Source organism: Seriola aureovittata, chromosome 6 (genome assembly GCF_021018895.1).
Source record: "Seriola aureovittata isolate HTS-2021-v1 ecotype China chromosome 6, ASM2101889v1, whole genome shotgun sequence".
Lineage (NCBI taxonomy): Eukaryota > Metazoa > Chordata > Actinopteri > Carangiformes > Carangidae > Seriola > Seriola aureovittata.
In genome coordinates this window covers 21,664,178-21,676,971 of record NC_079369.1, presented here as the reverse complement: position 1 = coordinate 21,676,971, position 12,794 = coordinate 21,664,178, and the positions used below count along the sequence as shown (strand labels likewise).

Genomic DNA, 12,794 nt, shown 5'->3' with positions numbered 1-12,794 from the left:
TTTATTATGAGCTTTTGTAATAATACAGTGGGAGTATTATGGTGCTTGTGCTTCTCATGACACTAAGAAAATGACATTTGTAAAATGTAATGGCTCCATGTCTTTTAAAAAACAATGACCCAGTAATCGATAATCCACAGAAGTTGTTTCTGATAAGCTTTTACGCAGACTACTGTATTTTGATGAAAAGTACTTTCAATTAAATCACCAGAGGAAAATGGACAGTATTTCTGCAAAGACTGTTCTGCTTCATTAGTTTCTGGACCCAAACGCACAGACAACAAGACGGGGAGGGTAAAGTGGGTTCAGCGGAGGATTAAGGAGACTGGTTACAGTGATGGAGATGGTTGGCAGGCTGAGGCTGAGGGCAGGCAGGCAGATGAGAGAGGAAACTGGCTGGCAAGCTGAAGTGGCGTGGGCAGACAAGGAGATGCAGTGGAGGAGAGGGCGCAGGGGATGAATCCTGAACACAGGGAAACACAGTTAGTACAGGCTCGAGGAAACAAGGACAATAACTGAAGCATAGTAGATGGCTACCATGGAGGCTTGTACTGCAGGGTTGTTGAGCTGATAAAAGATAGGTGTGGAGGTGAAGCAGGACACACACGCACACACACACACACACACACACACACACACACACACATACACACACACACACACACACACACACACAGGTGGAGACACTGGAGATTGGGAAAAGCTGTGACAAAGAGAATGTGCTGTTGAGTTTTTGAACAGCATAAGTGGAATTCCATCTACTGTCATGCTTTTAGGGTGGCAACAGAGCGACTTAAAGGTTTTTGGTGACTTCTTCATATGTCACATTGCTGCAGTGATGTCAGTACATCATGGCATCGTTGTGTGTGGTAATAGGCAAAACAGAGGAGTGCTGGGTAAAAGATGTGGTGCAACAGACTTGAGAGAAACAAACTTCAGAGGGCAGTGAAACATTGGTTTTATTTTTGTTTTAAGTTACTCTACATGGGTCATTTCACCCAAATCTCAAAATCGAAAATATATATATATAAATATATAATATTTGATCACTCAATGTAGGTTTTGTTTTGCCCTCTAGATATTTTGTTTTATGTGCCATGGTTTCGAGATACAAAGTGCTGCATAAAACAAAGAACACCAAAATATTAAAATAACTAAAATGTGGCTAAAATATTGAAACACAATAGACAACACAAGAGTGTTAACATGAAATTGTCTGTCTGTACAAGTGTGTTTTGAGAATTGACAGGATGGTTGAGACTGTGTAGGCGAGTCAGGGGGCTTTGACAGTGAAGGCTTTGTCACCTCTAGTTACCAACCTTGATCTAGGAACAGCCAGGAGATCCTGGCCAGAGAACCTCAAACTGCGATATGGTTCATACGGAAAGAGGAGTTCAGAAATGTAATTTTGGGCAAGGCCCCTGTTTAGTCTAGAGTGTTACAAGTAAAAACATTTCTAAAATGAACAGGCGTCCAATGAGGAAAGGCTAAGATAGGGTGATGCAATCATTTATCCCTGAATTAGTCAAACCAGCTGCAGATAGGAAAGTGGATTTTGCTCAAGCAAGAGTAAATGGGGTCAGAGTAGTCCAGACATTCAAAGATAAAAGCCTGAGCTACTCCATTTTGTTGATATTTCTTCAGTGAAGTAAGCAGGTCTGTACAGTTTTCTTAACTTGAGCATCAAAGCTGAGGTCAGTGTCAAACAGCTCTCTTAGGTTTTTAGCAATAGGGTTTTCAAACACGTACTGATAGACTGCCAAGTTTATTGTGGATGGACATGATGGACTGCAGATTTGCTCTCCTTAAAGTGGAGGGAATAGCTGGACATCCACTGAATCTCATTGAGGCAGTTTATAGTGTTAATCAGACTGCTAGTTAGAGTACATATAGCTGAGTGTCATCTGCATAAAGGTGGACAGTTATATTTACAGACACTGCAGTTGATATGGGATTATGGAATTGACACCCTGAAAAACACTCACAGCAACTTGTCTTCCCAAAAACAATGACTTGGTCATTCTGGATAATCGATACACCTCTCTGTGAACACTTTCCAACGTGACCTTCCTTGAGTAGAAAGTAGGTCCAATAAGAGCTGTTTGTAGTGAGGTGGATTATTCAGAATAACTGGGGGAATATTTTTGGAAAGATTGTGTTTATTGATTGACTCAATTGTATTGAGGTGGAGGAACATATCTCAATATATTATGATATTATAATATTATATAACAATATCCATATGATTCCCTAGACAATGTACCACAAGTGGTAAATGTGAAACTGTCTTTTTTAGTTATTTAGGTGAAGTGACCCTTTAAGGTGTGAATAGACGTGAACAGACAGAAACAGGCAGCTCATTCAAGTGTGAGGAGCACAGAAACAAAATGTAGTTGAAGGGGTTTAATCTGCTCTTTTTTTACTGTTAGAAAAAAATGGAAAAAGATAAAGAATAGAGATAGAGACTGTCATGGTGTGAAGAAGGTCTGTGGCTGCATTCTAACTCAAGATGTTGCAGTTACTCAGTCCTGCCAGGGTGTCTGTGGTGTCACAGTTTGAAAATAATAAATGTCTCAGTTTGGACTGAAAGTTTAGGCGGATTAATTAATCTTGTGTCAGCTGAAAGCCAAGACTGAGGACAGTAGCAGTATTATAGTCTGTCTTGGATCACTACGAAACATCCATCTCTGGTTGTGCTTTCCCCGCAGATCCAGTCGTCACTCCTGAACAGCTCAGTGGTCCAGACTGAGACGCCCAATGTGGTTCTGGAGGGACTGAGGCCCGGGACAGGGTACGTGGTCCAGGTGAGGGCCCGCACTGTGGCCGGCTACGGAGCCTACAGCAAGGAGATGCTCTTCCAAACACTCACCGATGGTAAGTGGGTGATGGTTGGCTGCAGTGTGTGTGTGTGTGTGTGTGTGTGTGTGTGTGTGTGTGTGTGTGTGTGTGTGTGTGGGCGGGTGGGGGTTTTATGGTGAAGAGGAAAGAAAGTATAGGAGTGGGAGAGGAAATGTGAAAGGTTGAGCGAGTGAAAATCTGGCTGTGAGGTAAATAAATTGTGTCCTACTTTATGTGTGTGTACTTGTAGTCATGTAAAATGAGCCGCCATAAATGATATTTTATATGTGTTAGAGAGAAAAACTGCCAGGTGTATGTTTTGCCTTCCAGAAATGCTCAGTTGTGTTTATGTGAGAGCGCTTAAAAATATGAAAATAATGCTGTGCCTTTCACTTTGTGTGTGTTTGTGTGTGTGTGTGTGTTTCTGCAGATGAGTACAAGTCAGAGCTGGGACAGCAGCTCTCCCTGATTGCAGGCTCTTTAGTTGGTGGAGTGTGTATCGTCTCATTGGTAGCTATAGCCATCATCTGTTCCAGGTAACACACACACACACACACACACACACACACACATTTACACACTTACACACATGCATACCAGTCGAAGTGTCCTTAGGAAAGGCACTACACATGTACTGACTTATTTATAGGGTTCAATAGGGGGCATTATTTACATTTTTTAATCAGGGAATGTATCGCTGTCTAAGTATCAGATAAAAATCACATTCAGTGTAAACACTCAACACTCATAACATCTACCAGAACCACTTCTTATGAGAAAAAAAAATCACTACTATTTTGCTATTTTCTTCCAGGGCTTTCAGTCTCATCTCATAGTATTCCTCAGCAGAGTGAGTCTCATCATGTTACCCAAAATAATATGATAAAATGATAACAGGTTACACACCTCTACCTTTGGTCATGTGAACTACGTCTGCTGAGGAAGACTGTGAGATGCATTTGAAAGCCAGTAAGTCAACTTTGAGTTGAGTATATTGTGTAAAACCACTGTTTCCAAAGTCAAGAATAAACTTTCCGGTACGATCTATTGTTATTTTTACATTATTTTGAGGGGGTTTGGTACATTTTGAGCAGCATGTTTGCATTTTCTCATGATTTCTCTTTTCACCATCTATCACATGATGCATTTTTAGCTAAGCTCTAGCAGGGGACAGTGTTCATCACTCAGGACTCTGTGGTTGCTTCGCCAATCATATTACATTTTAACAACCCTTGCTAGCACTTAGCCATTGCTAGCCATTTGTTCAAAACAAATACATTTCCAATTTAGCTCTTTTTTTGCTCAGTATGTAGATTGAATGCACTTATTGTAATTCACTTTGAGCTTTTGCCAATTAATGTAATGTAAAAGCTGTGAACAACAGACATGCAGAGATAAAATCAGTTTATTTTAGAAATATATGAGTGTATGTTTTTTATTAAAAAAAAAAAAGTAATTCATCTATTGAGAATAAACTACTAGATTTACTTTTTCTCCAACAGCTGCATACTGTATGTGTACACATTAAATAAGACTCTTTGTTATGATACATGACAAAATATTTCAGCCAGTTGGGAATTTACTGTATTTTGTTAATAACAAAATTTGTAATTACCAGATTTGGAAGTGCAATTTTGGAAAAAAAACTTTTTTTTGATTTGATTGAATAGTTTTAAAATAGAGTTGCACTCTCCGAAATACCTGAAGTTTCTGTAACCCCATGACCTCCCAGAAATAGCAAGCGACAAGCTGTCTCTCCTGTTTGCTGTGTAGGGTTTCTTTTGTGAAGATCAGTTGACATATTAAAATATTACAGAGCGCATTTCTTTGGTTCCATCCTCAGATGAAAGCAGGAAACAAGAGATGACAACATAGAGCAGTAACAAGTCACCCAATACTAATGAATTCCTGACAGACTTTTCCTTTTTCTCTTCAGCACACTTTTTGTGACATTCAGGAAAACTGTTTATTTTATCTCAGCCTGGCTGAAGAGAAGACAACCAATTAGCATTTTATCCTCACAACATTTCATACTTTTGTGTAGAATTTCTGTCTACTTGCCACTTTTCCCTAAAGTCTCTCCATCTTTGTTTTTGTGTGTAGGAGAAGGCAGCTGAAGGAGAGTGTTTACGGTGACAAGCTGCCGCAGTACAATAATGGAGGAGGTACGACCAGCACTGTCACTTCTGCTGCACTTTTTCATCTACTAAATAAAATCCACCTTCATACACATTTACATCCACAATACTTTTAAACAGTTTTTATATTTTAACTTTTTCTCATCTTCTCTTCAGAGGTGACTCTGAGGCCTGACATGTTCAGTGGTCCCACCCCCACTGTGACCTTTCCCACCCTGTCTGAGGGTCACAGTTCACCAGGGGTCAAGATCTACATCGACCCCTTCACCTACGAGGATCCCAACGAGGCTGTGCGGGAGTTTGCCAAGGAAATTGACCCCTCCTGTGTCAAAATAGAGGAAGTCATCGGATCAGGTAGAGATTTTTATAGACTTAGTTTCCTAAACCCTCTGGATTACCCCTCTTCTCTCGTGTTGTTTCAATAACCTTTAAAAAACTCAACAAATGTCTCAAATGAAAATCCCTGATTATTTCAATATGTGACAAATATTAATGTTCGTTCATTCTGTTTGTACAAGAGCTTTGGTTGAAGAGTAAGAGAAAAAAGTCACAGACATTGCAGATATCTACTATAAACTGCTTCAAAGGGGAACATTAGAAAAGTAAACCTTGGTTTCCTTAATGAGAGCAACTGTCTCCTCAAACAGCAGATACTCTACAGTAAATTAATCAATTTCTTCAACTGACAAACTTTTGTGTCAATGAGAAAGATCTGGAAACATGCAATGCCAATTTATTATTTTGCTTTATTTTTTTCCTTTGAAGTCAGGGGAGATGTTTTATTCATGCTGAGAACTTTCACAGGAATAAATTAAAACTGTCCTCATGCATTCTCTTTGGCTATCTGAGCTCTCACTGTAAAAATGCTGTGTGATGTTTGGCAAATGTTGGATGTGAAATGGAGTCCCAGAGCTCCCTCTGAAATATTAGGGTGTGTGTGTAGAGGTTTTACATTGCAGCTGTTGGATGGAAAAAGAAAAAAAAAAAATGGAAACAGAAACAAAAACTTCACAGTTGCTAAGTGCCTTATTTTACCCCTGATCTCTGAGCACTAACTTTATTGTCCATAAAAATATAATAAAATACATACAACATATGATATAAATTATGGGTGGGTACCCCAGTTATAAATTATTAAAGACTGTAGTATTGATAAGCTCTGACAAGCTTAAAGTTATCCTGCACATTTTGTCTCACCCACTCCGTTTCTGATTAAGACTTTCATCTATGATGCATTTTCAGTATTACCAGAAGAGATCTCCCTCTCAGAGCCTGTGTGTGTGAGGGGAAATGGCAGCTCTCTCTTTCGCGCTGCAGCACACACACACACACACACACACACACAGAAACCCTGCTATTTGTGACAATGGCAGAGAGAGCTGAACATTTAAAACTGTGATTACACTCGTTGACACAAGTTCAACAAGTCTTTTGCATGTGAGAGCGAAAACATGAACAATCTGTTGAAACATCTAGCAAAAGTTTATCACGCACAAATAGAGAAATACACAGTTTTCGACCGCCTAGCTCGTAGTTCATCTGCCGTTGCCCCAGGTGTGTTGGGAGCCTGGAGTCCACACACCGAGTTAACATAACTGCTCGTTAAAGTATCGGGTTGATAAGCACGATCGGTGGGAGTAGTTCCACCATTAAAATCTTGACGATATCCATCCCTAAGAAAAAAAAGGGACACATTTAAACTCAACACACAAGGTCACAACTATGTTCATAACGTACATCCAGTGACAGCACAACATAATATCAGGAATACACCCAGCTATCATCAACATCCTTGTTACCTAAGTAATACAATTTTAAGATTTAAGGTTGGTGATGTTTGTCCTCTACCTCGGCTCGCATTAGATGGGGAATGTTTTTACGTCAGATGTTATACCCCTGATAACACAACTTGTTTTCTTTGAGCCAAAACCAATCAAACCCAAATGGCCGTGGAGCTGTGGGTGAAAAAGGTCATGAACCACATTCAGACCTTCACCGCTGCAAGTGTGTGCTCTGGGCTTTGGTCTGTTGAGGCACTCTGAGAGGCTTTTCATAATCCCTCCGTTTCTCGCTTTATTTCTCTCAGGGGAAGGTTTCTCACCTCAGCCAGAGGTGACAGAGGAGGGATGAAGACGATGGGGGGGGAATATGAGTCTGGGTGATATGAGATGTGGCCGGACTTTGAGCTCTTTAAGGGTTGAATCTTTCCCATTCTGCTGCCATAGAAAGTGAAAAGGCTTTCTCTCTTTTTCCCCCGTCTCTGACTTTATCATCCTGTTTTTCTTTTTGTCTTTCCTTGATTATTTCCGCTATCTTCATCTCTCTCTGTGATTCAGCCCCTCTGGAGTTTCAGAGTTTGTTTGCGCATAGAGAAATGCTAAAACAAACAACCGAGGGGGGGAAAGCAGAACAACAGATTGAGGAGGGGAGATAAAAGAAGAAAGCACCCTAAGGAGATAATAAAAATATCTCACCTTACTGTCTTCCTCTCCCTCTGTGATAACACCTCTCTCTTTTCTTCCTTCCTTATTACTATCACTCCCAGTGTAAGAAACGTCCTTCATAAAAAGCACTTTTGGCTGAAGATAAGTCGTGTAACACTTGAAGTTACAATAGAAATGAGCAATAGTATCTCACCTGACAGGCCAGTTAATTTCATTAATATATTACTGTAGATTTAAGACAAGATATCAGAGCAAAGCCAGTGAATATTTTGTCTAATGCTCCGTCCTCTCCTTGACCACCTCTATTTTAGAAAGACAGGAAGTGATATATCATCTTGTCTCATTTCCATTCTTCACTCTTTCACTTCTGCACCTTGTATCTCTCCTTCCTTCCCTCATCCTCTCCCTATTTTGCCCTCCATCATCCTCTCCTCCTGCAAGTTTACAGCACTGACAGTAGATAGTTTTTAATGAGCAGTGAGATGTGGAGCAGAGATCACAGTGAGACAGGACGACACAACCTGTCATCCAATTCCCATTACTCATCCATTATTCACACGCCGATTTTTATCTCTGAGATGAGGACTTTTATTTTGAAGTGATATTCAATTTTCATGTCCCCAAGCAGCATATGGTTGCATTTATTTTGACAAAAGACATACGTGTCTCCATAGAAAGGAGGTTTTCTCTACATTGAATAGTTTCATTGATGTTAATACAGTTCTTATTCTTAACATTGCAGCCAGTCATAACAAACCAATTCATAGATCATAATTCATAAAAGAAGCAGTAACGAGAGGCACATGAACAATGTACTTTAACCTCTTTTAGTTTTTGATTTTAAAGTTTTGCAAAACTTTCCAAGTGCACATCAACTGAGCAGACAGAAGCTACAGTTACTCAATTACTGTTCTTATAGTAAATACAATTTTGAATGATATTCAAATATGGACAAAAATATCAGTTTGAGGGGCACAACACCAGTTATACACATGAAGAGTAGCACACCCATACAGAGGACTACTACCTGTGAAAACAGAATTATTAAAGGAGCCATCAGAAGTGCTTGTCAGATCAAATAGCTCCACAAACCACCTGTAACCATGCGTTTCCAACAACAGATTAGTGGGTGTCCAACCATTTCAGTAGCTTTCTGAAACTGACAACCTGAAATTCACTACTACTTGATGCTGTGATTGGCCAGCTGTGCGGAGGTGAGAAAGGCGCCAGGGTTTGAACATCTCCGTCAAACTTTCTTTTTTCATTCTTGACACAGTTTTTCTTTTCATTTTCTTTCATTTTCCCTGTAAAGACAACCGAGTGCACCACTGTGAACGTCTTCCAGGAGAGGCTGCCGGAAAATGTGCACCGTTATTCCCATATCTAAATGATATTGCATCTCCCCCCCCTCTTTATGACATCCGGCTTTTCACTGTGCCATCCAGTGTGCCTGTTCGGAACAACTATATTTTCTCCAGTAAGCGTGGGTCTAAAGAAAAACCATTTGCAATACTGAAATTGTAGATTAAGTCATATTTAGTCTATGGCTAATTCTGGGGACAAACAGCCTTGGCCTCTGCTGCTTGAAATTTTACCTTTTTTTAAAAAATGTAATTATCTCATTTTAATGAAATATTATGACCAAAGTCTTACTTCTGGTTGGATATCTAATGCTAATTAGCCTACCTAGTTAGGAAATAAACTGGCATCCCATGTGAACACAGTGACCTCAGTTCAATAAAATTGATGCTACAAAGCAAATAAACAGTAAGAAATTGCTTTAGCCTGCAAGACAAATTAAACTGCGGGCAGGGATTGAACCTATGAACCTTGTGCTTCTGTACAGTCTCTTCCTTTATCCACAAGGACAACAGGCTGCCTTTGTTAAAAACAAGAGATGACAGTGAGTTGAGATGTGGTGAGGTGTGCAAAGCCATAGAAATAATAATGGCACCATCCCTTTTATCTCATTTGCCACCTCTGTTACATAGCCCTCTGTCATTCCTGAGAGGGGTTCTTGAGTGGATTCAATTTTTGTTGTTCGTTCAGTCTGCGAAAACCGTTAATGTGCCCCTGAGTGAAGCCCTTGACCTCAGTCTGCACCTACAGAGCTGCTCAGAGGCCATCAGTATGAGACTGAGGGTGCAGAGGGCAGCTCTCAGGACTGAGAGTGTGTTTATGTGTTTAACACGCCTCGCTCCTCACAACACTGCCCAAATGCAAAGAACAGTACGCTCTTTCTTGTTTGATTGATAGGAGATGGTTAATTATAAAAGGTACCCAAATGGTATGAACTTCAGCACATCTGATTTCACAGCTGACCCATTTTACACCATAAAATATGATTAAAAGGTAATTATTTATTAGCCCCTTCATTATGAGATAATTTATTGAAGGGTTCTTAATTCAAGGGGAACATTAACAAACACCATACCCAGCAAAGCTCTTGTTTTACCTGCTGAGTCACTTCCTGTTTTCTGAAGAGCCTTAGATGAACATGGTACCATTTTAATTTTGCTGTTAAGACAGAATGTTTTAATTTCAAGCCCCTTAATGTTTTCTCCTTCCTCAGGGGAGTTTGGGGAGGTGTACAAAGGCCGCCTGAAGCCTGTTGGGAAAAAAGAAATTCCTGTGGCCATCAAAACCCTGAAGGTGGGCTACTCTGAGAGGCAGAGGAGGGACTTCCTGTCCGAGGCGTCAATCATGGGCCAGTTTGACCAACCAAACATCATCAGGCTGGAGGGCGTGGTCACCAAGAGCAGGCCTACAATGATCATCACAGAGTTCATGGAGAACGGAGCTCTTGACTCGTTCCTCCGGGTAAATAACACGCATACACTGTCCACACTGATGCATGCAGATGTAGTTATTTTAGCGAGTGCACTGCTGCTCTTTATGTAACACTCAAGAAAGGGTTGTTTACAGTTTTAATATAGGACAGAAGCAGTGTAAGTGCATGAATGTATACTCCTACACTATAGAGGGTAGCTTCCAAGATTAAGAGTTTGTTTATGTGTTTAACTTGCCCTTGCCCCTCTCACTACAAACTCTGATACCTACACAGTAAAGCTATAAATGTCAGATTATAATAATGATAGTAATAATAACTTTATGGACAGTACAGCACTTTTCAAAACAGTTTGAAAAAAGTTAGAAGGTGTTTTACTTGGTTGAGTCAAGATTTAAACATTTCAGAATTGTCTGAATGAAATCAAACAATTAAAAATCACACAGAAATAAAATGGAGTGAAATACTCAACAATATAAGTATATACACTGTTGCTCTCAAAGTTGGAATAAAATATTTTTTACCTCTTTCCATGAAATGATTGTGATTTATTTCATTTCACCTGGGTATTGGGACACATAATGGAATCATTGCACCTGGTCAAAAGTGATTACTGATGCATTTGAATAGGAATAAACAGAGGATTGTGTCTGAAAACAAAATGATTCCAACTTTATGGGCAACAGTGTATAAGTATAAGATATGAATAATAATAAAACAGATGAATAAAATAGTGAACTAGTATTAATGAAATGCTCTTTTTAAAAGATTCGTTTGGATTAATGATTTAAAAGATGTTCCCAACCACATCTAATATTATGAATCCTTTTTGGGTTGTAAAATCTAATAAATAAAAAAAAATTTAGCTTGACAGTTCATTCATAACCTTAGAAACCTGAGTTTGACTGTCTCAACATGCTCATTCTGGAACTTTCAGCTGTATCTCATGGTCCTCAGCGGATGGAATTTGCTAAGTTGTCAAGTCATGATTCATGATACCTCTATACAGGACTTCTCATTCATGGTAAAATTGAGTTTGACAGTTTATTCATTAATTTGAAAATAGCAGTTGACAAAACAATGCCGACTGAAAGCCACTGAAAACTTTTCTGTAAAGCATGTCTCTTTAAGATTAAATATTCATGAATAAAAAAAGCAACAATCTAATAATAAAATGTCAAAATTCAGCTTCAAACCAGTGAGGAGACCACCAAGGGAAAAAAGTGTTTGTGAGCTAGTATGATCATATAGGACCCATTCACATACCGTCAGAAGCTGAATGAGATATGAAATGGGTTGTCAGGGCCTTTAAGGTCCACTTACTCACTTATTTTGCAACTTTCAGTCCGGTCCTCATCAGAGCATAGAGTGGATTTGAGCTTGTTGTCAAGCTGCAGGATGAATTTGGGATTGATCAGTTGGTACTGTGTGATGGTGCAGAAAAAGTTTTCAAAGTTATGTTCAGTCCACAGTCACATAGTCCAAAAATGTAAGTTGACATGCAATACAGAGGAACAGATGAACAGTGGAGGATTGGGAGTTTTTGGATAAAGAGACACAAAGACAGAAACAACCTCCTGCTCTCCCTTTTCTCTTCTTCTTTTTCCTTCCTGTGCTCCTTCTTCCTCATCCTGCCAGCCTGTCTGCCCGTCAGTCTGTCCGTCTCTTTGATCCTGCCCTCCTTTCGAGGCGCCTCTAAAAACAGAAAGAGAAACACTTTGATGTTCAGTTCTCACAGCGTGACCCCTTTTGACTCAAATCATCCGCTGACTCATACACGCACACAAACACAATGATCGATCTCACTGGTGTTGCTGTCCTAGCGTGACCATCTTGCAGGCACAAGACCCAGAGGATCAATGCGCGTGTGTGTTTGTGTGCACCTAAAAGAAGGTTTTGCCTGCAGAGGATTAGGCTAGAGGAGCATCAAAGGCACAGTTTGATGCACAAAGTGAATTAAAAGACACACTCACACACACACACACACACACACACACACACACACACACACACACACACCCACACACCCACCTTCGACTGCAACTATGTCAGCGGGGATGTGAGTGATGTTTATAGAAGACAGAGACAGTCTGGCCCGAAGGTGAAAGAGTGAAATCGCAAAAAGGCGAAAATGTTTCTGGCTCATAACAGGAACAGACCTACAGCTCTTCATAACATGAGGTTTTTGTGTTGATTTTTAATATTCAGTTCATGCATTTTATGTTTGCTTGTACACGCTAAGGATATATTAGCAAAAATTCTGATTAAAGCAATGGCACAATAAAAGGAGTGATTTTCATTATTCTATACACACCTCTCATATTAACCTGATTTATACATGGCAAGGCATAATTGCAATTATGTTATATCACATTGTATATCTTTGGGACAGCGAAAGCCCATCGGCCAACATTATCCAAGACTCCAAAACATCCCTGATTAACTGTCTTATTCTCCAAAGGGAAAAACACCATAATTTACTCTCTTAACTCCATAAGCCTGATTTAAAGCCACTTTAGTAGCACTGGTTGACCCGCTTCATGCTATACAAAGTGATGTGATAATAACTGATTAACTAGTATCTCT

At 39.7% G+C, this 12,794-nt stretch overlaps 1 protein-coding gene across 1 annotated transcript in view; it reads left to right on the top strand.

Moving 5' to 3' along the window:
- LOC130170981 (ephrin type-B receptor 1-like) overlaps window positions 1-12,794 on the top strand; it is an 89,046-nt gene that overhangs the window by 58,495 nt on the left and 17,757 nt on the right. Inside the window, exons 10-14 of the mRNA XM_056378726.1 lie at window positions 2,709-2,874; window positions 3,269-3,374; window positions 4,942-5,003; window positions 5,133-5,330; window positions 9,993-10,240. Coding sequence (XP_056234701.1) covers window positions 2,709-2,874; window positions 3,269-3,374; window positions 4,942-5,003; window positions 5,133-5,330; window positions 9,993-10,240 — 780 coding nt within the window. The remainder of the gene's footprint in view (window positions 1-2,708; window positions 2,875-3,268; window positions 3,375-4,941; window positions 5,004-5,132; window positions 5,331-9,992; window positions 10,241-12,794) is intronic.